The following is a 25762-nucleotide window of genomic DNA, read 5'->3' as shown; positions in this document are numbered from 1 at the left end:
CAAGAAACCATCTCCTGCGTTCCTGTTTAAACACTGGCTTTGCTGACATCCCTTCTGGCTCCAGATCCTGCTTACTGTTACTCTACTTCGATCCCTGACTTCTGGCTTGGCTGACTATCTGTTCCAGTTACTGAACTTTAGCTATGTTTTGACTACGTTTGTTCTTTTTACTTTTTTATTAAATAAGTGTGATTTAACTGTACTTCTGTCTCGGTCTGATTTCATGGTTTCTGACACTGAGCGCTGCCGGCACTGGGGAGCTACAGTTCATTGAGGGAACCATGAATGCCAACATGTACTGTGACATACTGAAGCAGAGCATGATCCCCTCCCCCCAGAGACTGGGCCGCAGGGCAGTATTCCAACATAACAACCCCAAACACACGTCCAAGACCACCACTGCCTTGCTAAAGAAGCTGAGGGTAAAGGTGATGGACTGGCCAAGCATGTCTCCAGACCTAAACCCTATTGAGCATCTGTGGGACATCCTCAAACGGAAGGTGGAGGAGCGCAAGGTCTCCAACATCCACCAGCTCCGTGATGTCATCATGGAGGAGTGGAAGAGGACTCCAGTGACAACCTGTGAAGCTCTGGTGACCTCCATGCCCAAGAGGGTTAAGGCAGAGCTGGAAAATAATGGAGGCCACACAAAATATTGACACTTTGGGCCCAATTTGGACATTTTCACTTAGGGGTGTACTGACTTTTGCTGCCAGCGGTTTAGACATTAATGGCTGTGTGTTGAGTTATTTTGAGGGGACAGAAAATTTACACTGTTATACAAGCTGTACACTCACTACTTTACATTGTAGACAAGTGTCATTTCTTCAGTGTTGTCACATGAAAAGATAGAAGAAAATGTTTACAAAAATGTGAGGGGTGTACTCACTTTTGTGAGATACTGTAAGTACTCGGCGGTTGTGGTACTCGGTTACTTGGGGAGCCACAAGTCATTCTGAATATTGTGTCCGGGTTTCAGGTGGTCTGAAACCTGGACACACAAATCAAAAACCTGGACTGTCCGCGTGAATCCAGGACAGGTGGCAACGCTATGGTGCCAAGTAATCTGTATGGAATTTATTGATTATAATAAGAAAAGCAGTAAAATGGACCCCATGCAGCCAGCAAAAAAAGCCCACCCCCCCGCCAGCAACATTAGACTGCTTGCAACAAAATACTGCCTCAACACCAGACCCACTCTAGGAACAATAGACCCCACCAGCAACAATAGATCTCCCAGCAGCCAGCATTAATAGACCCTCCGGCAACCAGTAACAACAGACCCCTCCCCCTCAACAGTAGATCCCAAACAGCAACAATTGGCCACCAGCATCATAAGACCCCTCCCTCAACCATAGACCCTTCCCCTCAACAATAGAGCTGTCCCAGCAACAACTGACCCACTGTCAACATAAGACCCCCTAGCAACAATAAACAGCCCCCCTTCCAAGCAACAATAGATCCCCCAGCAGCTGGCATCATTGGACCCTTCAGCACACCCCACTACCCCTTGCCATTGCACACAGTCAGAGCTGGAGGTGCCGGAATTGCGTTCCCCCATCTTCCCGCTAAAAGAAAAGTCCTGACTTTAAGATAACATGCACCTCTGAAAAATGTTAATGTTTTCCTTTAGGTTAGGTGATTTATGTGATGTGGTAAAGCACACAAAAACGACATGCATTCCTGCGACGCACACGAAAAAAAAACAAAAAAATAACCAACATGCTTTTGCAGGTGGGTGTGTCATTCTTAAAGGATAACTCCACTTTCTGGAAAAAAAAAATACAGCATATACAATTGTTCCACAAACAATTTTGTACTTAAATGTTAACAAAAATTTTTCCCTTTACAATCTGCAGCCGCTCTAATTATTTTGCGTATATTCAATGCAATATGGCCACCAGGAGGCGTTCTGTACACAGATGGTATACAGAACGCCCCCCCATGTCATTTCCTGCTTGTGTGATTGGCTGACTAATATTCCCCGAAGTCTGCACTGAGGCGGGCCATACACGGTGCAAAATTTCTTTCCTGCAACCGCGGGTTGCATTTTAGAGTACACTTTGCAAATTGTTCAATTCTAATATGGTAAATTCCTTCGTCTTCAGTACTTGGGAGTCGCGAGCTCAGAACATGTTGTACAGTATATAAATACTTCTAAAAGCTGAGAAATAAAATTCCAATATTTGGGATGTTTTTGAAGTGTCGCAGAATTGCGAATTTCTTGTATCCTCAGTTTGCCTAATAAGACACTAATTTTTAAACATAGCCGCGTTTGAGCCGAACGAGGAGATCACCCGAGACACATGGCTATTTCTATACATACTCATTATTATTTCATGGCGTGACGGCGAGCGGGAGGCAGACGTGGTCCAGAAATCTATCAAAAAACTTTGAAGTTCTGCAAAAAAAAAAAATTTTAAATCCCCGGGAGGAATTAACAACCCAGGTCTCCAGCGCACGCCCCCGGGGCTCTCCTACAGCGGGGAGCACCAAATGAATCATTTAATAGTTACAATGTTATCACAAGGCAAGGCCACAGCAATAAATAAATCAATGATACAGAAAAACAGCGAAATATGGAACGGAAAAAGTGAGCTTTTAATACAGAAAACATCAGGAAATTGTAATTGCAGTGTGTTAAAAAATGCTCATTGCGTCTTCAATTTTTCCTAAAAATAGAGGTGCACTACCTGCGCCCAGGCGCTCCCGATAGCGGTGCACTACCTGCGCCCAGGCGCTCCCGATAGCGGTGCACTACCTGCGCCCAGGCGCTCCCGATAGCGGTGCACTACCTGCGCCCAGGCGCTCCCGATAGCGGTGCACTACCTGCGCCCAGGCGCTCCCGATAGCGGTGCACTACCTGCGCCCAGGCGCTCCCGATAGCGGTGCACTACCTGCGCCCAGGCGCTCCCGATAGCGGTGCACTACCTGCGCCCAGGCGCTCCCGATAACGGTGCACTACCTGCGCCCAGGCGCTCCCGATAGCGGTGCACTACCTGCGACCAGGCGCTCCCGATAACGGTGCACTACCTGCGCCCAGGCGCTCCCGATAACGGTGCACTACCTGCACCTAGGCGCTCCCGATAACGGTGCACTACCTGCGCCCAGGCGCTCCCGATAGCGGTGCACTACCTGCGCCCAGGCGCTCCCGATAGCGGTGCACTACCTGCGCCCAGGCGCTCCCGATAGCGGTGCACTACCTGCGCCCAGGTGCTCCCGATAGCGGTGCACTACCTGCGCCCAGGCGCTCCCGATAGCGGTGCACTACCTGCGCCCTGGCGCTCCCGATAGCGGTGCACTACCTGCGCCCAGGCGCTCCCGATAGCGGTGCACTACCTGCGCCCAGGCGCTCCCGATAGCGGTGCACTACCTGCGCCCAGGCGCTCCCGATAGCGGTGCACTACCTGCGCCCAGGCGCTCCCGATAGCGGTGCACCCCCTGCACCCAGGTGCTGCCCATATTAGTGCACTCTGTGCCTAGGAACTCCAGTTCTACAGCCCCAGAGCTGTATATCTGCAGTGTGAGATCTAATTCACAGCTGCCCTCTGCTAGTCTCACCAGATTCGGAGTGAGATTTAGTGATGTCACTACTGTGCTGATCATGGTTTTCCTTGCTGGAGAGGAAGCTGTACCTGAGTATCTGCAGGGAAGGATCTCCCTGAAACTTGTTCAGGGGTTTCAAACTCAATTTCAGCTCGGGCAACATCAGTATTCTGGTTGCCCTCAAAGGGCCAGTTGCATCTGTAAGACAATATAAATAAATCCAGGGCTTTTTTCCGCAGAGCCCGGGGGCGCGCTACGCACAGAGCCCGGGGGCACGCTACGTACAGAGCTCCTGAGTGCCCTACCGACAGAGCTCAGGGGCACGCTACGTAAAGAGCTCCTGAGTGCCCTACCGACAGAGCTCAGGGGGCACACTAAGGACAGAGCTCGGGAGCACACTATTCGGGAGCGAGCTACGGACAGAGCTTGGGCGCGCGCTACGGACAGAGCTTGGGAGCACGCTACTTGGGAGCGAGCTACGGACAGAGCTCAGGAGCACCCTACCTACAGAGTGCCCTACGGACAGAGCTCGGGGCGCGCTACGGACAGAGCTCCTGAGTGCCCTACCAACAAAGCTCGGGGGCACGCTACGTACAGAGCTCCTGAGTGCCCTACCGACAAAGCTCGGGGGCACACTAAGGACAGAGCTCAGGAGCACACTATTCGGGAGCGAGCTATGGACAGAGCTCCCTACCTACAGAGCTTGGGAGCGCGCTACGGACAGAGCTCGGGAGCACGGTACTTGGGAGCGAGCTACGGACAGAGCTCAGGAGCACCCTACCTACAGAGTGCCCTACGTACAGAGCTCGGGGGCACGCTATGTACAGAGCTCGGGAGCACACTATTCGGGAGCTCCCTACGGACAGAGCTCCCTACCTACAGAGCTTGGGAGCGCGCTACGGACAGAGCTCGGGAGCACGCTACTTGGGAGCGCGCTACGGACAGAGCTCGGGAGCACGCTACTCGGGGGCGCGCTATGAACAGAGCTCGGGGGTGCGTTACGGACAAAGCTCGGGGCTTAGGAGTGCGCTATGTGCAGGGTTCAGCTCTCTTTTACAGGCTGTCCGCATCTCACGTGCGCCCCTCCTCGGCTCCGATCTCTGCACCACTCTTTTTTACAAGCAAATTTTGCATGCCAATTTTTGCCATGTTTGGTTCAGATTGGCATGTGTTTCATTAAACAAAAATGCAATGTATGAATGGACTATCTGGCTGGAGGAAGGCCAAATAGAGGACAGCCAATAGTGTATGAGATCAGTGTACCCGCCCGCTTACGCGCTGCAGCAATCCGCACAATAACGCCGCCCGGGAACACTCCCCAATTACCGGTGGGGTTACAAGGATGCCTCATCAGAAACAATAAAGGAAAGGAAATGTTGGACACGCAGGGTAAAACTATGTGCACATCTTTTAGATTTGACCTGACGCAAGACCGACATCCTGCTCTCTGGCTTTATTGCATCGCTCGTTGCGCAACCGCACTGATATCACTGCGTCCCTTCCGGTACACTGGAGAGAGGAGATAAGTCTCTGCTTTCCGTACAGACGGCCAGGACTCCAGATCCGGGAACTACACATGCCTAATAAAGGGCACCTCTAAACTTTAGAAAGAGAACCTGTCACTATGTCCAAGGCAAAGCGACGGGTCTCTTTGAAAAGCCCATTTATCGACCCACCTACATCTCTCTTAAAGCACACTACCCCGCCGTTCCTTCATCCATAACAGGTGTTTGTAAAATACCAGGTGATGCCCGGGCATGAGGGACTAAATCCCCTCCATCCATGATCCAGAGCTCAAGCCTAGTGCCCAAAAATTGTCCCGTGAGGGGGTGACATCAGCGCCCCTGTGTAATGCCAACACCATCAGACAGCCTGGGTTCCAACCAGGCCACTAACGCATTTCGCTCCACTGTTATGATTAAGCTCCAAGGGGCAGAGAGAGAAACACGTTGGAGGCATGGCCTGGCCAGAGCCGAGGCTGAAACTCATCCTTTCACATGGGTCTGCTTCATGAATTCTGCATCTAGTGGCAGAAAAGTACTGTGGGGGAAATTTGGAGGTGAATGCTGCATCAAAAGCATTTTTTTTTTTTTTTTATAAAAGGCATAGATTTTTATCTTATCTTTAGCTGCTTTAATAAAGAGAACCTGTCAGTTTGCCCCTTAGTGTAGACTTTTAAAATGACTGACATGGTCTACTTTACCAGAACTAGACGGGTCCTCTTGAACCAAACACAAGGCAATCTAAAAAGAGAAACAAGGTTCCCACAATTCATTCTCACTTCTCCAGGGCGAGGCGATGACTCTTCACCGCAGTGCGAGCTATTTAAGGTGCAGCACCTGGATTCATGAAGAAGAACTGGAGTCTAGAGAGTCACGGGAAAGGAGACATGTGAGAGCTGCATCAACAAAGTTCTCACATAGCTTATACAATGTGTACACTGTAACCACAACCAGCACCCCTGGGTCAGAAGACACAAACCCCTTAAAGTATAGTGGGGCTCAATTCACAAAGACAACACACCAGGAAAGGACGCTTATTTTTCAAAAGTGACAGTTATTTTTAATTGAGTGCAAGGATATTTTTATTTTTTTAGAAGAAGGTCAGCCATTTTCAATGATAGTTTCATAAAGTGGCAGATTGATTCCATGCTTACATTACCCACCAATGAACTGGGGCCACTTCTGCACAGACCACCAACAAACAATGGACACTTCTGCACAGACCACCAACAAACAATAGTCACTTCTGCACTGACCAACAATGGACACTTCTGCACTGACCAACAAACAATGGTCACTTCTGCACTGACCAACAATGGACACTTCTGCACTGACCAACAAACAATGGTCACTTCTGTACTGACCAACAAACAATGGTCACTTCTGTACTGACCAACAATGGACACTTCTGCACTGACCACCAACAAACAATGGTCACTTCTGCGCTGACCACCAAACAATGGACACTTCTGCGTTGACCACCAACAAACAATGGTCACTTCTGCACTGACCACCAACAAACAATGGTCACTTCTGCACTGACCAACAATGGACACTTCTGCACTAACCACCAACAAACAATGGTCACTTCTGCACTGACCAACAATGGACACTTCTGCACAAACCACCAACAAACAATGGACACTTCTGCACGGACCACCAACAAACAATGGACACTTCTGCACGGACCACCAACAAACAATGGACACTTCTGCACGGACCACCAACAAACAATGGACACTTCTGCACAGACCACCAACAAACAATGGACACTTCTGCACAGACCACCAACAAACAATGGACACTTCTGCACAGACCACCAACAAACAATGGACACTTCTGCACAGACCACCAACAAACAATGGACACTTCTGCACGGACCACCAACAAACAATGGACACTTCTGCACAGACCACCAACAAACAATGGACACTTCTGCACAGACCACCAACAAACAATGGACACTTCTGCACAGACCACCAACAAACAATGGACACTTCTGCACAGACCACCAACAAACAATGGACACTTCTGCACGGACCACCAACAAACAATGGACACTTCTGCACAGACCAACAAACAATGAACACTTCTGCACTGACCACCAACAAACAATAGTCACTTCTGCACTGACCAACAATGGACACTTCTGCACTGACCACCAACAAACAATGGTCACTTCTGCGCTGACTAACAATGGACACTTCTGCACTGACCACCAACAAACAATGGTCACTTCTGCACTGACCAACAATGGACACTTCTGCACTGACCACCTACAAACAAAGGACACTTCTGCACTGACCACCAACAAACAATGGACACTTCTGCACTGACCACCAACAAACAATGGACACTTCTGCACTGACCACCAACAATGGACACTTCTGCACTGACCACCAACAAACAATGGTCACTTCTGCGCTGACCACCAAACAATGGACACTTCTGCACTGACCACCAACAATGGACACTTCTGCACTGACCACCAACAAACAATGGTCACTTCTGCGCTGACCACCAAACAATGGACACTTCTGCGTTGACCACCAACAAACAATGGTCACTTCTGCACTGACCACCAACAAACAATGGTCACTTCTGCACTGACCAACAATGGACACTTCTGCACTAACCACCAACAAACAATGGTCACTTCTGCATTGACCAACAATGAACACTTCTGCACTGACCACCAACAAACAATGGTCACTTCTGCACTGACTAACAATGGACACTTCTGCACTGACTAACAATGGACACTTCTGCACTGACCACCAACAAACAAAGGACACTTCTGCACTGACCAACAAACAATGGACACTTCTGCACTGACCAACAAACAATGGACACTTCTGCACTGACCAACAAACAATGGACACTTCTGCACTGACCAACAAACAATGGACACTTCTGCACTGACCAACAAACAATGGACACTTCTGCACTGACCAACAAACAATGGACACTTCTGCACTGACCAACAAACAATGGACACTTCTGCACTGATCACCAACAAACAATGGACACTTCTGCACTGACCACCAACAATGGACACTTCTGCACTGACCACCAACAATGGACACTTCTGCACTGACCGCCAACAAACAATGGACACTTCTGCACTGACCACCAACAATGGACACTTCTGCACTGACCGCCAACAAACAATGGACACTTCTGCACTGACCACCAACAATGGACACTTCTGCACTGACCGCCAACAAACAATGGACACTTCTGCACTGACCACCAACAATGGACACTTCTGCACTGACCGCCAACAAACAATGGACACTTCTGCACTGACCACCAACAAACAATGGACACTTCTGCACTGACCACCAACAATGGACACTTCTGCACTGACCACCAACAATGGACACTTCTGCACTGACCACCAACAATGGACACTTCTGCACTGACCGCCAACAAACAATTGACACTTCTACACTGACCACCACTGAACGAGGGTCACTTCTACACTGACCGCCAGTTAAAGGGGCCATTACTACACAAACCACCAATGTATGGGGTCACTTCTACTCTCACTGCCAACGTAAGGTGTCACATTGACCACTGATGTATGGAGAATTTTCCACATTGACCAACAATGAAGTAGTGAGGGGGTGGGGGTTGGGTTTAGGTAAACCCTATTCTTTAAGCTTTTATCCAAAACTCTCTACAACCTACTGATCACACTTATGTCCCATCAGCTGTAGATAAAGTTGTTTTTAGTACAGGTTCTCAGACCTGAAAACTATTTCAAGCGTTCCTCCATAGGATAAGGTTTAGAAAACTTGCTGTAGGCCATCGACGAAGATAAGCGAGGAGCTCATGAAGAGTGATGAGCGTGGAAAATATGACTCTCCTCCCCCGTCTTATCTACAGTTCTCATAAGCTGATACCATCTGATGGTTTAAAGTGTCACTTTGTTTTTCAGAACATCGATAGAAAAATGAACATCTACAAAATGTTATATTTAAAGTGAGTAGAGGATACTCAATATCCGCATAAAAAAACAAAACAAAAAACCAAACAAACCTATACATTAGCATAGTAATCATAACGCATGACAGCACACAATGCCTGCTCAGCGCCAGGTCCACTTATCAGCCACTAGAATATAATAACAGCTTTCGCTGATAACGCTGGAGAGTGGAGACAAGGACAATAAAACAGGATGCACGTGGCTGTCCGGTATCAACAATTTCAACATGGATTTATTTTTAAACATTAGCAGTATAGGAGATAAAAATGAGATGTGTCTCAATAAATCAAGCCACATCTGCAGAACAGGGCTTCAATCTGCCTTCACTTGCTGCATGCTTGTTCTAAATATCAATGGCAGAGATTCCAGATGGCTGCACTTCCAAAAAATTTTTTATTGAAGCTTCATATGACAAGCGGTTGACAGATGGAGCAGGGGACAAAAAAGGTAATGATCAAGCACCAACATGTGCACGAAACGCATCTACTTTTTTGTCCCCTGCTCCATCTGTCAACCACTTGTCATATGAAGCTTCAATAAAAGGATTTTTGGGAGGTGCAGCCGTCTAATCATTTCCCTATGTTACACAACATGCGCGCTGGGCTAGCACCTGACTAGCGTGTGTGGGGATTAACCAGAAACTCACTCACCTGGACCAGCTTTTCTTGGTTTTATCAATGGCAGAGGAATGGCATAGCCAGGGCCACCGATAAGGCAGTACAAGCTGGCCCTCCTGTACTGGGCCCGGGTCCCATCAGTTTAACCACTTCCGGACCGCCGCACGCTGATATACGTCCTTACTTTGAAGCGGAATATCGTTGTTATGGCAGCAGCTAGTTGCCATAACCCCGGTATACTCTTCTTCAGTCGGTGGTCCACTTTCCGATAAGTGCGGTCCCTGCGGCGTATTCGCTGCGAGATCGCTTTTATCGGCGGCGAGAGAGAGCCTCCCGCCGCGTTCCGGGGCCCTCCGCCGCTTACCGGAGCTGCCGGTAGCGACGGAGGCAAATCGGATCTTCACCCTTGCTGGGCATGGAGATGAGTGAGGGGAAGATGGCCCCCACCCGTCTCCATTACATTGCAGGGAGGAAGCGAAGTCAAAACGTCACTTCCGCCCATAGTTCTTAAAAGGATATTTTTTTATTATTTTTTTAAATGACATTTTTTTTTTTTTTTTTTTTTTTCAATTTAGTGTAAATATGAGATCTGAGGTCTTTTTGACCCCAGATCTCACATTAAAGAGGTCCTGTCATGCTTTTTTCTAAAAGGGATGTTTACATTCCTTGTAATAGGAATAAAAGTGACACCATTTTTTATTTATTTTTTAAAAAGTGTAAAAAGAAAAAAAGGTAAAAGAAATAAAAAAAATGCTCCTCGTCCCGCTGAGCTCGCGTGCAGAAGCGAACGCATATGTGAGTAGCGCCCGCATATAAAAACGGTGTTCAAACCCCACATGTGAGGTATCGCCGCGATCGGTAGAGCGATAATTCTAGCCCTAGACCTCCTCTGCAACTTAAAACATGTAACCTGTAGAATTTTTTAAACTTTGCCTCTGGAGATTTTTAAAGGGTAAAAGTTTGTCCCATTCCACGAGGGGGTGCAATTTTGAAATGTGACATGTTGGGTATCAATTTACTCGGCGTAACATTATCTTCCGCAATATAAAAAAAAAATTGGCCTAACTTTACTGTTGTCTTATTTAATTCAAAAAAGTGTATTCATCAAAACAAAACTTCAAATATTTGCTATTAAAGAGAACATGTCGGGCAGCAAAGACGGGTTGCCACAGGTATGTACTTCTATTGTTTAACAGGAGCCTCCAGTCCCAGGGTGCAAGCAAGATCCAAAGGCTGACTTTGGAGAAAGTCAGGGCTGTGACACGCCCCCTCTGTCCTATGATGCCTTGCAAGTGCTTCAACAGTCTATTAAGAGCTGTGGATGCTCCGACTTCAGGGAAAAGGTTGGGATTTTGCATGTGTGCACCCCAAGGTCTGGAAGATCCTGCTGTGTGCACAGTAAATAGATTCCCCCCAGGAACAAAAACAATCATTACAATTGGATTGAGAGTTTTCCTGTTCTTCCCATTTTAAAAATCCCAGTTTGCTAAAAAGAAATTATTTTGCATGAAGCTAACAATACGGATACCTTCATCTAAATACAAGAGGTGGGGGAGGGGGGGGGGGGGGGGAGAAGGGTGTCTATAATTAAGTCAGGGTCCCTCAAAGGAAATGTAAAGCCACAGAGGAAAGCATAGAGTAGTAAGGAGATGAGCAACAGCCTTCTGCTGGGATGGTTATTTTTACAAAGTAATAATATTTGGAAAAACAAAAACATTGCAACATCGCACAGCAGAAGGCGTAAAAGTAAAATGATAATATTTAATAAAAAAAGAAACATTGTTGCATCGCACATCAGAAGCAAAATCATAATCTATAAAAATGAAAACTAAACACTGTAGCATCGCACGTCACATTTCTACCAAATTCACCAAAAAGTATTTTTTAAATCTTTTTTTTATTCATCAAAATTTAGATTTTATTGATCTAAATACTCCATACCATCAGATTATTTTGACCCCTGGGGCCCTTGTGTACTGACCACTAATGTATGGGGGTCCTTTTCCTGCAGACCATTAATGTAAGATTTTTTTTCTTTTCCAGTAAAGGGGCCCTTTCCCCCTGGTCACCAATGTAAGGTGGCCTTTCCACACTGACCACTAATGCATGGGGGGTCCTTCTCTTGGAGACCACCAATGTAAGGGCCCTTCTCCCCCTGGTCACTAATGTAAGGTGGCCTTTCTCTACTGATCACCAATTTATGGGGGGGTCCTTCTCCTGCAGACCATCAATGTAAGGGGCCCTTCTCCCCCAGGTCACTACCATAATGAGGTCTTTCCCCACTGACCACTAATGTAGGAGGGTCCGTCTCCTTCAGAACACCAATGTATGGAGCCCTTCTCCCCCTGGTCACTACCATAATGTGGTCTTTCCCCACTGACCACTAATGTAGGAGGGTCCATCTCCTTCAGACCACCAATGTATGGAGCCCTTCTCCCCCTGGTCACTACCATAATGTGGTCTTTCCCCACTGACCACTAATGTAGGAGGGTCCGTCTCCTTCAGAACACCAATGTAAGGGGCCCTTCTCCCCCTGGTCACTACCATAATGTGGTCTTTCCCCACTGACCACTAATGTAGGAGGGTCCATCTCCTTCAGAACACCAATGTAAGGGGCCCTACTCCCCCTGGTCACTATTGTAAGGTGGCTTTTCTCCACTAACCACCAATGCAAGGGACCCTTCTCTACCTGGTCACCAATGTAAGGTGACCTTTCTCTACTGATCACTTACAGACCAGCAATGTAAAGGGGCCCTTCTCCCCCTGGCCACTACCATAATGTGGTCTTTCCCCGCTGACCACTAAGGTAGGAGGGTCCGTCTCCTGCAGACCACCAATGTAAGGGGCCCTTCTCCCCCTGGTGGTCACTAAATGTAAGATGGCCTTTCTCTACCGACGACTGATGTATGGGGGTCCTTCTCTTACAGACCAGCAATGTAAAAGGGGCCCTTCTCCCACTAACGGGGAAAGGAAGGGCCCTTCTCCCCTGGTCACCAATGTAAGGTGGCCTTTCTCCACTGACCACTAATGAATAGGGGTCCTTCTCTTGCAGACCACCAATGTTAGTGGCGCTTTTTCCACTAACCAACAAAGTAAGGGGCACTTCTTCCCCTGGTCACTAATGTAAGGTGGCCTTTCTCCACTGACCACCAATTAATGGGGGTCCTTCTCTTGCAGTCTAGACTACCAATGTAAGGGGCCCTTCTCCCAATAACCAAAGAAGGGTCGCTTCTCCTCCTGGTCACTAATGTATGAGGCCTTTCTCCTGCAGATCACCAATGTGGGGGGGGCGGGTCTTTCACTAACACAGCTAGGCACCTTTCCCCTCCTGATCACCAATGTAAGGGGGACTCTCATCCACTGACCCCTAATTTACTCTTCTATTATTATTGGTATTCATCCAAATACAAGAAGGGGGAGCTAAGGGTACACTTAAAGAAAATGTAAAGCCATGCAGGAGAGTATAGAGTAGTGTTAGGCAATAGGCCTCTGCTTGGATAGTTATTTCTACAAGATAATATTTCATAAAAGAAGGAAACCTTGTAGCATCACACATCAGAAAAAAAACCATAATATATATATATAAAAAAACAAAAAAAAAAAAGTAGCATCACACATCAATGTAAACAATAATCGTTTATGAAAAAAAAAAAAAAAAAACAAATTCATCATCACACATCATTCTGTTTCCACCACAGCTACCAAATTCACCAAAAAGTCATTTTTAATTTTTTTTTTTTTTATTTATAACATTTTTTAATTTAATTCATCTAAATCCTCTACACTATCAGATTACTTTGAATATCCTCTTTTTATTCATTCAAATTGTTCATTATTTTTCTTGCACCTGTCATGAAATGCTCTCTTTCATCTGTACATTTTAGTAACCTGTCCCTTTAAACTGTCACCGATGGGACGCCGCTTGATGTTGTATGAGGAAGACCCCCGGGCCCCCCACTTCCTTCTCACACACAAAACGATACAACTGAAGTGCGGAAAAGTTTTCTTTGCAGGCAAGAAGAGCAGAGCGATTACCTGATCAGGACGCTGCAGAGCCGACCAATCGCTGGGCAGCGCTGGCCCGGTGGCGGACAAGGTGGAGAGGATCATCCCTGGGCATTCATGAGATCCGGAGGGGGCACCGGAGACCAAGGGGGCCGGGAGATGTCTGCAAATCTTGTCTTGTAAGTGAGGATGTCTAATTGCTGCAGGAAATGCACCGTCACACAGACACAGAGTAACACTTCCTCTCCCATCTGTGCAATAAGAGAGAGTGCGGGCAACGCAACCACCCTCTGAACATCCCCACTCAGGAGGGGCTCACCTGAAATATGCCACTTCTGAGGCAACAACTCCATGCTACTACAGTCCTGAATTTTAGGAGGGTCACTCCACTTTGTGTTAGAGTTCAGGAACACCATGGGGGTCACTTCCCTGCCCACAGGCTGCTGACTGGAGAATGAAGGTGCAACCACTCTCTGTAAAGCCATCCTTCTACTTACTATGCTCTCTCCTACTGTCAGCATGCTCCCCCCTCAGACCTTGCGTTTGCCACAAATAAGGGTACATCTGAAATGGCATGATATTGTAGGCTTGCTTTTCTTAACCAGGCTTCCTCCAGAGTGCCAAGGGTTCTTGAGTAGTGGGCAGTGAAATAGATTGAACTCCCCCTGTTCCACCATTGTCACCTGACAGAGCCAGAGGCAGTGCCGGGACAAGAAAATTCAGCACCCAGGGCAAAGATGACAAACTGATCTCCCCTCCTTCCCTAATGGTTAGGGTCAGGGCACCCACATTCCTGCAATAAACCATTGCGCCCCGGGCAGCCGCTCCCTCCTGCCCACCCCTTGTCCCGGATGGTATTGGACCAGTGACTATAAATGTGAGGGGGCCACTACAATGCCTACCAATGTAAGGGAACAATTCTACTTCTGGACCACTAAAGCAAGGGGGCCCTTCTCCAGACATGCACAATTAGTTTCGGTTCAAATATAAATTTGGGCAAATTTTTGGTTATTCGGATGTATATGAATCTTCTAATGAAATCGTAACAAATTTAACGGAAATTCGTTTCATTTCATTTTGTATATTCGTTTCCTAACAAATTCCAAATTTTTAAGAAAGATTCAAATTTGGATCGCATAAAAAAAATTAAATCGATAGATTCGAATTCTGTAGAAAGAATAGCTGGTTAAGGAGCGGGCCGGGAAGCCAGCCGCCGCGTCCTTAACAACTGATGACTCATCAGCTGTCAGCGGGATTCCCCAGCTGGTTGAGTGAGCCAGGAAGCCAGCCGCCACGTCCTTAACAACCAATGACTCATCAGCTGTCAGCAGGATTCCCCAGCTGGTTAAGGAGTGAGCCGGGAAGCCAGCCGCCGCGTCCTTAACAACCGATGACTCATCAGCTGTCAGCGGGATTCCCCAGCTGGTTGAGTGAGCCAGGAAGCCAGCCGCCACGTCCTTAACAACCGATGACGACTCAGCTGTCAGCAGGATTCCCCAGCTGGTTAAGGAGTGAGCCGGGAAGCCAGCTGCCACGTTATTAACAACCGATGACTCATCAGCTGTCAGCGGGATTCCCCACTGACAGCTAAAATGTAAACAAAAGAAAGCCGGCAATGAAAAACTCAGGAAAAAAAAACCCAGTGTGGGGTCCCCCCCAGTCCCTTATCTGAGCATGCAGTCCAGCAGGTCAGGAAAGGAGAGGGGGTGAGTAAGAGCCCCTTGCTGAACCATACCAGCACACATGCCCCCAACATGGGGGGGTGCTTTGCGGCAGGAATGGCTCTGCCGACCCCCCCCCCCCACACACACACATACCAAAGCACCATGTCCCCATGTTGAGACAAGGGCCTCTTCCCCACAACCCTGGCCGGTGGTTGTGAGGGTCGGCAGGCGGGGGCTTATCGCAATCTGGAAAAGCCCGCTGACAGCTGAGTCATCGGTTGTTAAGGACGCAGCGACCCGCTTCCTGGCCTGCTCCCTAACCACCAGATATTCTTCACACAGAACTCAAATCGGTCGATCGTTTTTCAACTGATCCACATTCGAATCTTTCCGAAAATTTTGAATTTGTTAGAAAATGAATAAACAAAATGAAAAGAAACAGAACTAAATGAATTCCGAACTAAACTAAAATTAGTAACATAACAAAATAAATAATAATAATAATAATAATTTTAAATTAAACTAATTTTCCCATTCTGCACGTCTCCCCTTCTCCCACTGACCTCCAATGTAAGGAGCATTCTTCTCACTGATCACCAATGTAAGGAGCATTCTTCTCACTGATCACCAATGTAAGGAACATTCTTCTCACTGATCACCAATGTAAGGAACATTCTTCTCACTGATCACCAATGTAAGGAACATTCTTCCCACTGATCACCAATGTAAGGAACATTCTTCTCACTGATCACCAATGTAAGGAACATTCTTCTCACTGATCACCAATGTAAGGAACATTCTTCTCACTGACCACCAATGTAAGGAACATTCTTCTCACTGATCACCAATGTAAGGAACATTCTTCCCACTGATCACCAATGTAAGGAGCATTCTTCTCACTGATCACCAATGTAAGGAGCATTCTTCCCACTGATCACCAATGTAAGGAGCATTCTTAGCAGACGGGGTGGAGGGCATAGAATGGTGGCTAGTGGAGGGATTGGCAGAGAGGAGTAGCAGACTCTGAGCAGTTGGTAAGGTGGATTCATGATGGACTAAAGGGTGGATTTCCTATGTAAAGGTAAGCAATGAGGAGGGAGTTGCAGTAGTCGAGGTGAGAGGTGACCAGGGAGTGAATTAGAAGCTTTGTGGTGTCAATGGTTAGGAAGGGGCGTATTTTGGAGATGTTGCGGTGGTTGAAGTGGCAAGATTTGGAAAACGATTGGACGTGAGGCTGAAAGGAGAAATCAAAGTCCAGGATAACACATAGCACCCAGGAATGCGGGGACAGGCTGATAGTTGTGCCATCCATCTTGACAGGGGAAGGGGTATGTGGGGGAGGAACTATTATGAACTCGGTTAGGTTGAGTTTGAGGAAGTGGTGCGACACCCAGGCCAATATGTCCGTTAGTAAATTAGTGATGGGTGAGAAGACTGAAGGAGTGAGCTGAGGGGTAGAGAGATAGGTTTGGGTGTCATAAGTATAGAAATTATATAGCTGACCCAGGGAGGAGGTGTAGATGGAGAATAGGAGAGGTCCAAGAACAGAACCCTAGGGGGACCCCAATGGAGAAAGGAAGAGGAGGAGAAAAGGAAGTAGAGTTTTAAGTGACACTAAAGGTGTGGTCGGATAGGTAGGATGAGAACCAGCGAAGAGTAGAGTCACAGAGACCAAATGAGTGGAGTTTTTTTGAGGAGTAGAAGGTTGTCAAAGGAAGCCGAAAGGTCCAGAAGCAGGAATACAGAATAGTGTCCATTGGATTTAGCTGTTATAAATCGCTTGTGAGTTTTAGGAGATCAGTTTCTGTGGAGTGTTGAGAACGAAATTCAGACTGAAGGGGATCAAGAAGTTTGTTCTCAGTCAGATGGTCACTCAGTAGGTTGTATATCAGGCATTCAAGGAGTTTGCAGGAAAGGGGGAGCAAGGAGATGGAGCGTAGGTTGGTAAAAAGCCTTCCTTGGACCCCACAAATCTTAACAACCAACGGCCAATCTCCTTGCTCCAATTTTCCTCCAAAATCCTTGAATGTCTGGTCTACAACCGATTGAGTGACCACCTCATTAAGAATAAACTTCTTGATCGCCTTCAGTCTGGATTTCGCCCTCAACACTGCACAGAAACATACACTAGTCACCCCCATACTTAAGACTGGTGGGGTCCAAGGAAGGATTTTTAAGTAGGGGGATCAAGAAGTTTATTGTTAATGAGGTGGTCACTCAAATCGGTTGAAGACCAGACGTTCAAGGAGTTTGGAGGAATATTGCAGCACGGAGATGGGGGCGTAGGTTCTTAGGATTGGTGGGGTCCAAGGAAGGCTTTTTAAGTATGGGGGTGACTAGTGCATGTTTTAGATAGTTGGGGAAGATGCCAGAAGAGGAAAAGATTGAAGATGTGGGTTAGAGAGTGTAGGATAGAGTCAGGGGGTGACTGTAACATTTGAGAGGGAACAGGGTCCAGGAGTAGGTGGTTAGGTGGGCATCTATAGCAGTGGGGTTGAATAAGGGAAGTGTTGAGTGTACCTGTGAAAATGGGGTGTTAAGTGGGGGGGGGGGGGGGTTGATCCCTGTAGAGTGGAGATTTCACAAATTGAATCAATCTTATTTTTTAGGTGATCGACGATTGCCTGGGCTGTGAGCGAGTTGACGGATGCAGGCAGTGGAGGACAAAGTAGAGAGAGTTTAAGGTAGAGAAGAGTTGATGGATGAGAAGGTGTTAATGAGTGATAGAATAGGTCTACATGGCAGTGAGGAGGCAAGAATTGTATTTTTGGAGGGCAGATTTATATTGGATGAAGTCTATGAGAGACTTAGTCTGCGCGCAAGTTTTTTGAGACTCCCGTCATCAGTTTGCCAGGGTTGTAGGGGTCAGGGCCTGATTCTGTGTGTAGTGAGGGTCATCCAGGGTGGAGGGCAAGGATCTATTGTAGACAGAAGTGGCTAGATTGAGGCAGGACAGGGGTGTGATTTTGTCATAGAGGTGGTCAGTAGCAGAGTAGAGAAGGGTTGAGGTGGCGAAGGTTTCTATGGGTAACCATTAGGCAGTTGGAGGGAGAGGAGAAAGAGGAGAGGGAGAAACTAATAAGGTGGTGATCAAAGGGAGGGAAAGGATTAATTGGAGAGGTTGCATGGCGTGCATAGGTAGGAGAAATACAAGACATTGGTGAACAAAGCCAAGAACTGTACTAAGCACCAGGAGTTACACGATTGTACAGATGTGTTCCTTATTACTCAGCAATTCAGGTACGTCACATGAAAAATATAAGCCAACAGAAGGCGATGACTGAAGACGTCACAACGGTTTCTACACCATCGCTGCGTCTTTACAAAAGAGTTTATTTTCCTGATGTGACATATTCTCTTTAAAACGTTCAATACAAGATGTTCTTTGCCCACATCAGCCAGGCCACAAAATGAACAACACGAGCAGCACGACACTGACGAATGGAAGGCGGTTGAGGTCCCGATAATAATCTGATGACTGGGTGGAACAGGTAGAGGATGTGGTCTCGCTCTCTATTTCTCTCCTCCGTGTGTGTGTGACCTGAAAAAATAGTTTTCTAGTTTTTTATGGAGTCGTATTTAAAGTGAGCCGGTCACAACCACAGACAAAGAGCTCAGCCTGCAGAACAGGGGTGAGTCCTCTGAACCTTCTCTATGGCTCAGTGCTACAGGTTTGACAGAAGGGCACATCGCCGGGGGGCATTTTTTGCCCAGGGACAAACTCCACCAACCAGAGACATCACCAGGGAATTTGTTGGTAAGGTACAGGCTCCACAGACCGAGGACATTGCCGGGGACAGACTCCACAAATGGCAACATCCTCTGGTCACTGGTGCCCGATAAAGGCAACATCTCTATGTAGTCTGGATCCGAGCGGATGACATTCCGGTGACACATTCTATCATCTGAGAGCTGGCAGGGAGCCGCCATAGCACCAGACCCAAAAGAGAACTATCTGACTTCCCAGGAAAAATCTTGCATGTAGTTGGTTAAATGTTTCCATTGTTAATGTTCCGTCTTCCTTTGTAAACTATTATTATAATCTCCACTCTTCACTGTTTATATTCACACCAGAGGAGAGCCGCCACTTCACACTGCACCGCCAGAACAAAGCGACACCGAAGATCTGCAAATATTTCAGAAAACAACACAGATGGAATTTTAATTTCCACCAGCAAAATTTACAGTAAACAGAGAGGAGACGACTCAGGAGGACAAAATCACCGGGATCTGTGACAGGGCAGATCAAGAAGAAGGTTTTACTGGGCCCATCGTTCAATGTCCTCACCATCCCAGATCATGTACCAGAGGTTCTACTGGGCTCACAGGTCAACGTCCTTACCGCCCCAGATCATAAACCAAAGGTTCTACTGGGCCCATGGTCCAATGTCCTGAATGTCCCAGATCATGTACCAGAGGTTCTACTGGGTCTATGATTCAATGTCCTGACCACCCCAGATTATGTACCAGAGGTTCTACTGGGCTCACAGGTCAATGTCCTTACCGCCCCAGATCATGAACAAAAGGTTCTACTGGGCCCATGGTCCAATGTCCTGAATGCCCCAGATCATGTACCAGAGGTTCTACTGGGTCTATGATTCAATGTCCTGACCACCCCAGATTATGTACCAGAGGTTCTACTGGGCTCACAGGTCAATGTCCTTACCGCCCCAGATCATGAACAAAAGGTTCTACTGGGCCCATGGTCCAATGTCCTGAATGCCCCAGATCATGTACCAGAGGTTCTACTGGGCCCATGATTCAATATCCTCACCACCCCAGATTATGTACTAGAGGTTCGACTGGGTCCATGGTTCAATCCACCCCAAATTATGTAGCAGAGGTTCTACTGGGCACATGGTTCAGTAACCTGACCACCCCAGATCACATACCAGAGCTTCTAATGGGCCCATGGTTCAATGTCCTGATCACCACCCCAGATTATGTAGCAGAGGTTCTACTGGGCCCACAGTTCAATGTTCCAACCACCTCAGAATAATTACCAAAGGTTCTACTAGGCCCATGGTTCAATAGCCTGACCACTTCAGATTATGTTACATAGGTGCTACTGGGCCCACGGTTTAATGTCCTGACCATCCCAGATCATGTACCAGAGGCTTTACTGGGCTCACGGTTCAACGTCCTGACTGCCTCAGATCATGTACTAGAGGTTCTACTGGGCCCATGGTCCAATTTCCTGACCCCCCCAGACCATGTACCAGAGGTTCTACTGGGTCTATGGTCATTGCCCTTATTGTCTTACTTACTTAATCATATATATAAGAATATCATTTTTTTATTCTTTTCTAATTTTAGTTTCATATTTTAGCCATGATGAAGGGGAAGGAGTTGCAGCCCCTGAAGCGCGTTGGTTCTTTAAATGTTGGAATAAACTTAAATATCACGATGTGGTGGTTTAATTTTATATTCACCCCTGAGCTTAATACTGGGAAAAATGTAATCATGTTTCTGTTTCCCCAGACATGGGGGGGGATGTACGAAACTGAGCGGGTTCACTATACAGCCAGAAGAGCAGAGAACATGTTGGGCCTTGTGCACCGTGTAACAAGATAAACCGGATTTGGGTGTGTAACGCTAAGCTATCAAAATTAATCACTGTATGAAATGTTAAAAGGGGATTTCTATTTTACACAGATACATAATCCCAGCTACCTCTTCCCTGTATGGTGACAATGCCCGGAAAATGACAGAACAGGGACGTGGCGTGACCATAAAGAACCCCAAACTGGGTGAGGAGAAGCGAGATTTAAATCCTACACAAGTCACATTACAACAGCTCAGCTATAGAATACATGACAGGTCTGCACAGCCTGCTAATGAGCAGGTCATAAATGGGTAATTAGACCTAATAAACTCATTAGCAGGATCTCTCTTAATCCAAGCCTTGTAATAGGTGTTGGAAGACTGCCACATCATAAGACCTCTGAAAGAGCTCTCAATAGGCTGTATTATGGTTGCTTTGGCTGATGTAAAGCCATTAAAAAATGATTATCTATAGGAGTCTGACTCTACTTGACCTAAAGCTGCCCTTCTCATACAGACCAGCTCTCAATCTAAAGTTTATAAATCCTGATATGATAGTGGTACATTAATAACAAACATCTCCCCCAATGTATAAGTAAACCAAGATTAGAAATGTAATACCGCACATGACTATTAAATGGAATTGGCCACATTGGAGGACCCATTCACACCTAAGCGTAGCGGGAATGCGTGTTCCTGCTAATTTTTTTTTGCACGTTTTGTACGTGTTAACACGCCTTAAGTCTAGGGCAGCCAATTCACTTGAATGGTTTGACCTAAAGGCAACAAACGCCCCAAAGTAGCTCCAGAACCATTTTGGTCGCGGAGCATTGGGCAGTCTTTCAGTGCACGCTTTGTTGCATTTGTAGCGTATTTTGTCACATGGCAAAATGAACACCCGCTACCTGCGCTTGACGAGGCGGGCTCCTATGGATAGCGGGCAGCGGCTGGGTTGCGGGCTCCTATGGGCAGCGTGCAGCGGCTCCCATGTCCTCTCTGCATCACGGCGGCTTACGCCGTGCGACTCCTCCCTCCTCCTCCTAGGTGTCCAATAGGATCGCCTGTCCTTTCAGCCAATTGGGTGACCGGTGTCAAAACCAGATTCCTGATTGGCCGGGAGGAGGATCAGTGTTACAACAGCGAATCAATATTTGCAGTGTTAACACACCTGGGTGGGCTTGGAGCGCACACTCTCTGCGACCCAAGCCTATTAGAGCCTCTGTCTGGAGTCTTGAAAGGGGCCGGAAGAATGGATAGGGGAGGTGGTGATGGAGGGGGCGGAGACCCTGGTTGAGTGTTTAACCACTTCCCGACCGCGCCATAGCCGAACGACGGCTACAGCGCAATTGCTCAGCTCTGGGAGGGCGTCCATTGACGTCTTCCCAGAACCCCCCCCCCACACGCCCCCTGGGGCACACATCAGGCACGCTCTGATCGTGGTAAAAGGGCCAATCAGAGCAGCCCTTTACCATGTGATCAGCTGTGTCCAACCACAGCTAATCATATGTAAAAAGAAACTTGTCAGTTAGTGGCATTTCTTTCCTCGTGCGCTGTCAGAGCATGAGGAGAGCCGGGAACTGGCAAGGTTGACCGGGGACATTTACACTGATAATCAGGGCATCGATCGTCAACGTCTTGATTATCAGTGCAGCCTCAAGAGTGCCACCTCATCAGTGCAGCCGCATCAGTGAAGAAGGAAAATTACTTATTTGCTAAATTGTATAATAGAAATTAAGAAAAACTTTTTTTTTCTAAATTTTTAGTTATGTATTGGTTTGCAAAAATACCCCCCCCCCCCCCCCCCCAGTGGTGATTAAATACCACTAAAAGAAAGCTCCATTTGTGTGAACAAAATGATAAAAATGTCATTTGGGTACAGTGTTGCATGACATGCGAAATTGTCATTTAAAGTGCGACAGTGCTGAAAGCTGAAAATTGGACTGGGCAGGAAGGGGGTAAAAGTGCCCAGTACGGAATATATACTTTATTGCTAAAACTATTGGGACGCCTGCCCTTAAACACGCACATGAACTTTAATGGCATCCCAGTTTTAGTCCGTAGGGTTCAATATTGAGTTGGCCCCGCCCTTTACAGGTATAACAGCTTCCACTCTTCTGGGAAGGCTGTCCACAAGGTTTAAGAGTGTGTCTATGGGAATGTTTGACCGTTCTTCCAGAAGAGCATTTGTAAGGTCAGGCACCGATGTTGGACGAGAAGGCCTGGCTCCCAGTCTCTGCTCTAATTTATCCCAAAGGTGTTCTACCGGGTTGAGGTCAGGACTCTGTGCAGGCCAGTCAAGTTCCTCCAGCCCAAACTCGCTCATCCAGGTCTCTATGGACCTTGCTTTGTGCACTGGTGTGCCGGCATGTTGGAACAGCCATCCCCAAACTGTTCCCACAAAGTTGGGAGCATGAAATTGTCCAAAATGTCTTGGTATGCTGATGGCTTAAGAGTTCCCTTCACTGGAACTAAGGGGCCAAACCCAACCCCAGATTGCCAGAGAACACGTCTCCACTACGCTAAAGTCCAGTGTCGGCGTGCTTTGCACCACTGCATCCAACACTTTGCATTGCACTTGGTGATGTAAGGTTTGGATGCAGCTGCTTGGCCATGGAAACCCAACTCCATGAAGCTCTCTACGCACGGTTGTTGTGCTCATCTGAAGTCCACACGAAGTTTGGAGGTCTGTAGCTATTGACGCTGCAGTTGGTGACTTCTGCGCACCAACTGCACCAATCTCTATCTCCAAGGTATATCACGTTTAGTCTTTTCCAAATTATATTTTTGTTCTCCAGCCTGCTTTAGATCAATGAGTCAGAGCCGACATAGTGATCACATAATCAGGAACCACTCCGATTGGTTGTCGATCGTCAATGGGCTCCCCCCCCCCAGGGCTGTTGAGAGCCTGCAGACACACAAAGGGTAGAAAGTATATTAAAGAAACCCGTGGAGCGTTGCGCCGTGGAAAACATTGAGTCGGCACGATGTGGCTTTGACTTCACCTGCCACACGCTTGGTCCAGGTCAATGACTCCAGGCATTGAAGCCGAAGACTCCTGGGAAACTACAAGGAGTCTCAGCCAATGGCAGTCTATGCGCTTCTGTCACTTTAAAGCGCTACATTGTGTTTATATTGCAGTTCTTCATGTTCCACATATTCCAGGAAGAAGTTGGTGTTCTAGGAAAAGAAAACATCGATCGCCGTATCCTCTGGTATCTCTCCAGCACGCATTTCTTCTGGACCGGTATAAATTTTTACATTTGTCAAAGCCTCCCGCTCAGCCATGTTCTGAAAACCAGTTTTTCCGGCTGCAGCAGCGGAGCGGTCAGTGTTGACACGTTCGCACAATGTTTACACGCTCCTTCTTCCATAACGACGAATGTTTTATCTGCTTATTGGAGAACCTCATCGCAGCAGGATTGGTCTTTTTTTTTTCTTTGATGCAGAAAACATATATGGTTTTTCAGTTTGTATATTATTTACGTTTTCTTTTATAGATATCGTCGATATACCTGCTTGTTCTGTCCCACTTTAATGTAATTTTTTTTGTGTTGCACTAAAGTGCATAGGGTTATTATTGTTCTGTAGTACTCCGACATCTAGTGGTGGTTTTTGGCCACTACAATTTGTTTTATTTATGATTTGGTATCTCCCCTCTGTCCTCCCACCCCGTTTAGAGCTAGTTAGTTCCATGCTCCCTGGGGGGAGACAGGGTGGGAGATGGAAGGGAGAGCCCAGGAACCACCACAGGTACTGGTAGGAAGGGGGCCCTTTTAAAGCCCTATAAAAAAGTGACAAAAAGCCCTTTGTTGGCTCTTAAAGCCGATACCAAGCACACAGCAGCTGTGAGCTTGAATTAACCACTGGTCTACAATGCCAATTGTAAACGTACCTTGGCAGACAAGGGGTTAATACAGCAGATCAGGTGTTGGGCTGTGGTGAAACTACAAGTCCCATGAGACATTGCAAGACCCCGACAATCACAGGCATGACTCCTAGAGGCAGAGGCATGATGGGATTTGTAGTTTCACCACAGCTGGAGGGCCGGGGGTTGCCTACCTCTGCATTAGAGGAATCACAACGTATAGTCTGCCCCCTATTCTCCAGTGCATTTCACCCCACAAAAGGGCTTTAAATGGCTCTAAAGGCTGAAGGTTTTTTTTTTTACCTTAAAGTGGAGGGCCACCCTAGAAAAAAAAATTACATTAACACTCTTAAAAAAAAAAAAATAAAAAAATACATTTTAAAAATAAAAAAACATTTTTACTCCCCAGAAATCCCTGTTGCTAGGCAGTCTTCCTAATCTGCCTCTTCCTATTCCGCGGCGCCGTTTCTTCAATTTCTCCTCCTCGGCGAGCGGCCCAGTTGACTTCTGGGACATGTGTGTGTCCCAGGAAACAACTGGGCCATTCACAAAGCGCCGCGCGGCTCGCGCATGCGCAGTAGGAAACGGGAAGTGAAGCCGCAAGGCTCTACTGCCTGTTTCCCTTAGTTAGGATGGTGGCGCCAGCAGCCACTCCGATAGACGGATTGGCCCCGGAGGGGGGCCCAACACCGCAGGCTCCCTGGACAGGTAAGTGTCCTTATTAAAAGTCAGCAGTTACAGTGTTTGCTGCTGACTTAAAAAAAAAAAAAAAAAAGGGCGGAACAACAACGCTTTAATGCATTCTATACATGAAGGTAAAAATCTCTTCTGTGTGCAGCGGCCTTCCCAGCCCTCTCCGATCCAGCGATGTTCACGGTAGCCTTGGCTGTATGGCGACTCCCCCCCATCGGCCAATGAGGAAAGAGCCGGGCGCCAGGGCTGATCATCAGCTCTGTGTCTTATGGACGCACACAGCAGCGGTTTGGGAGCGAGCACGTAGAGGTACCCCAGGGCACGCAGCTTTCTGT

General features: G+C 47.3%; 1 protein-coding gene across 5 annotated transcripts in view; it reads right to left on the bottom strand.

Moving 5' to 3' along the window:
* NBEAL2 (neurobeachin like 2) overlaps nucleotides 1-25762 on the bottom strand; it is a 245461-nt gene that overhangs the window by 160116 nt on the left and 59583 nt on the right. Inside the window, exon 1 of one of the 5 annotated variants that reach the window (XM_073632460.1) lies at nucleotides 13692-14108. The exons of the other annotated variants lie outside the window; for them this stretch is intronic. Within the exon in view, the coding sequence (XP_073488561.1) occupies nucleotides 13692-13766 (75 nt within the window). The 5' untranslated portion in view covers nucleotides 13767-14108. Of the gene's footprint in view, nucleotides 1-13691; nucleotides 14109-25762 lie in introns of those variants that run through there. 5 annotated transcript variants of the gene reach the window in all.

The sequence above is a fragment of the Aquarana catesbeiana genome, linkage group LG05, assembly GCF_042186555.1.
Source record: "Aquarana catesbeiana isolate 2022-GZ linkage group LG05, ASM4218655v1, whole genome shotgun sequence".
Classification (NCBI taxonomy): domain Eukaryota; kingdom Metazoa; phylum Chordata; class Amphibia; order Anura; family Ranidae; genus Aquarana; species Aquarana catesbeiana.
This window is presented reverse-complemented; position numbering and strand designations above follow the sequence as displayed.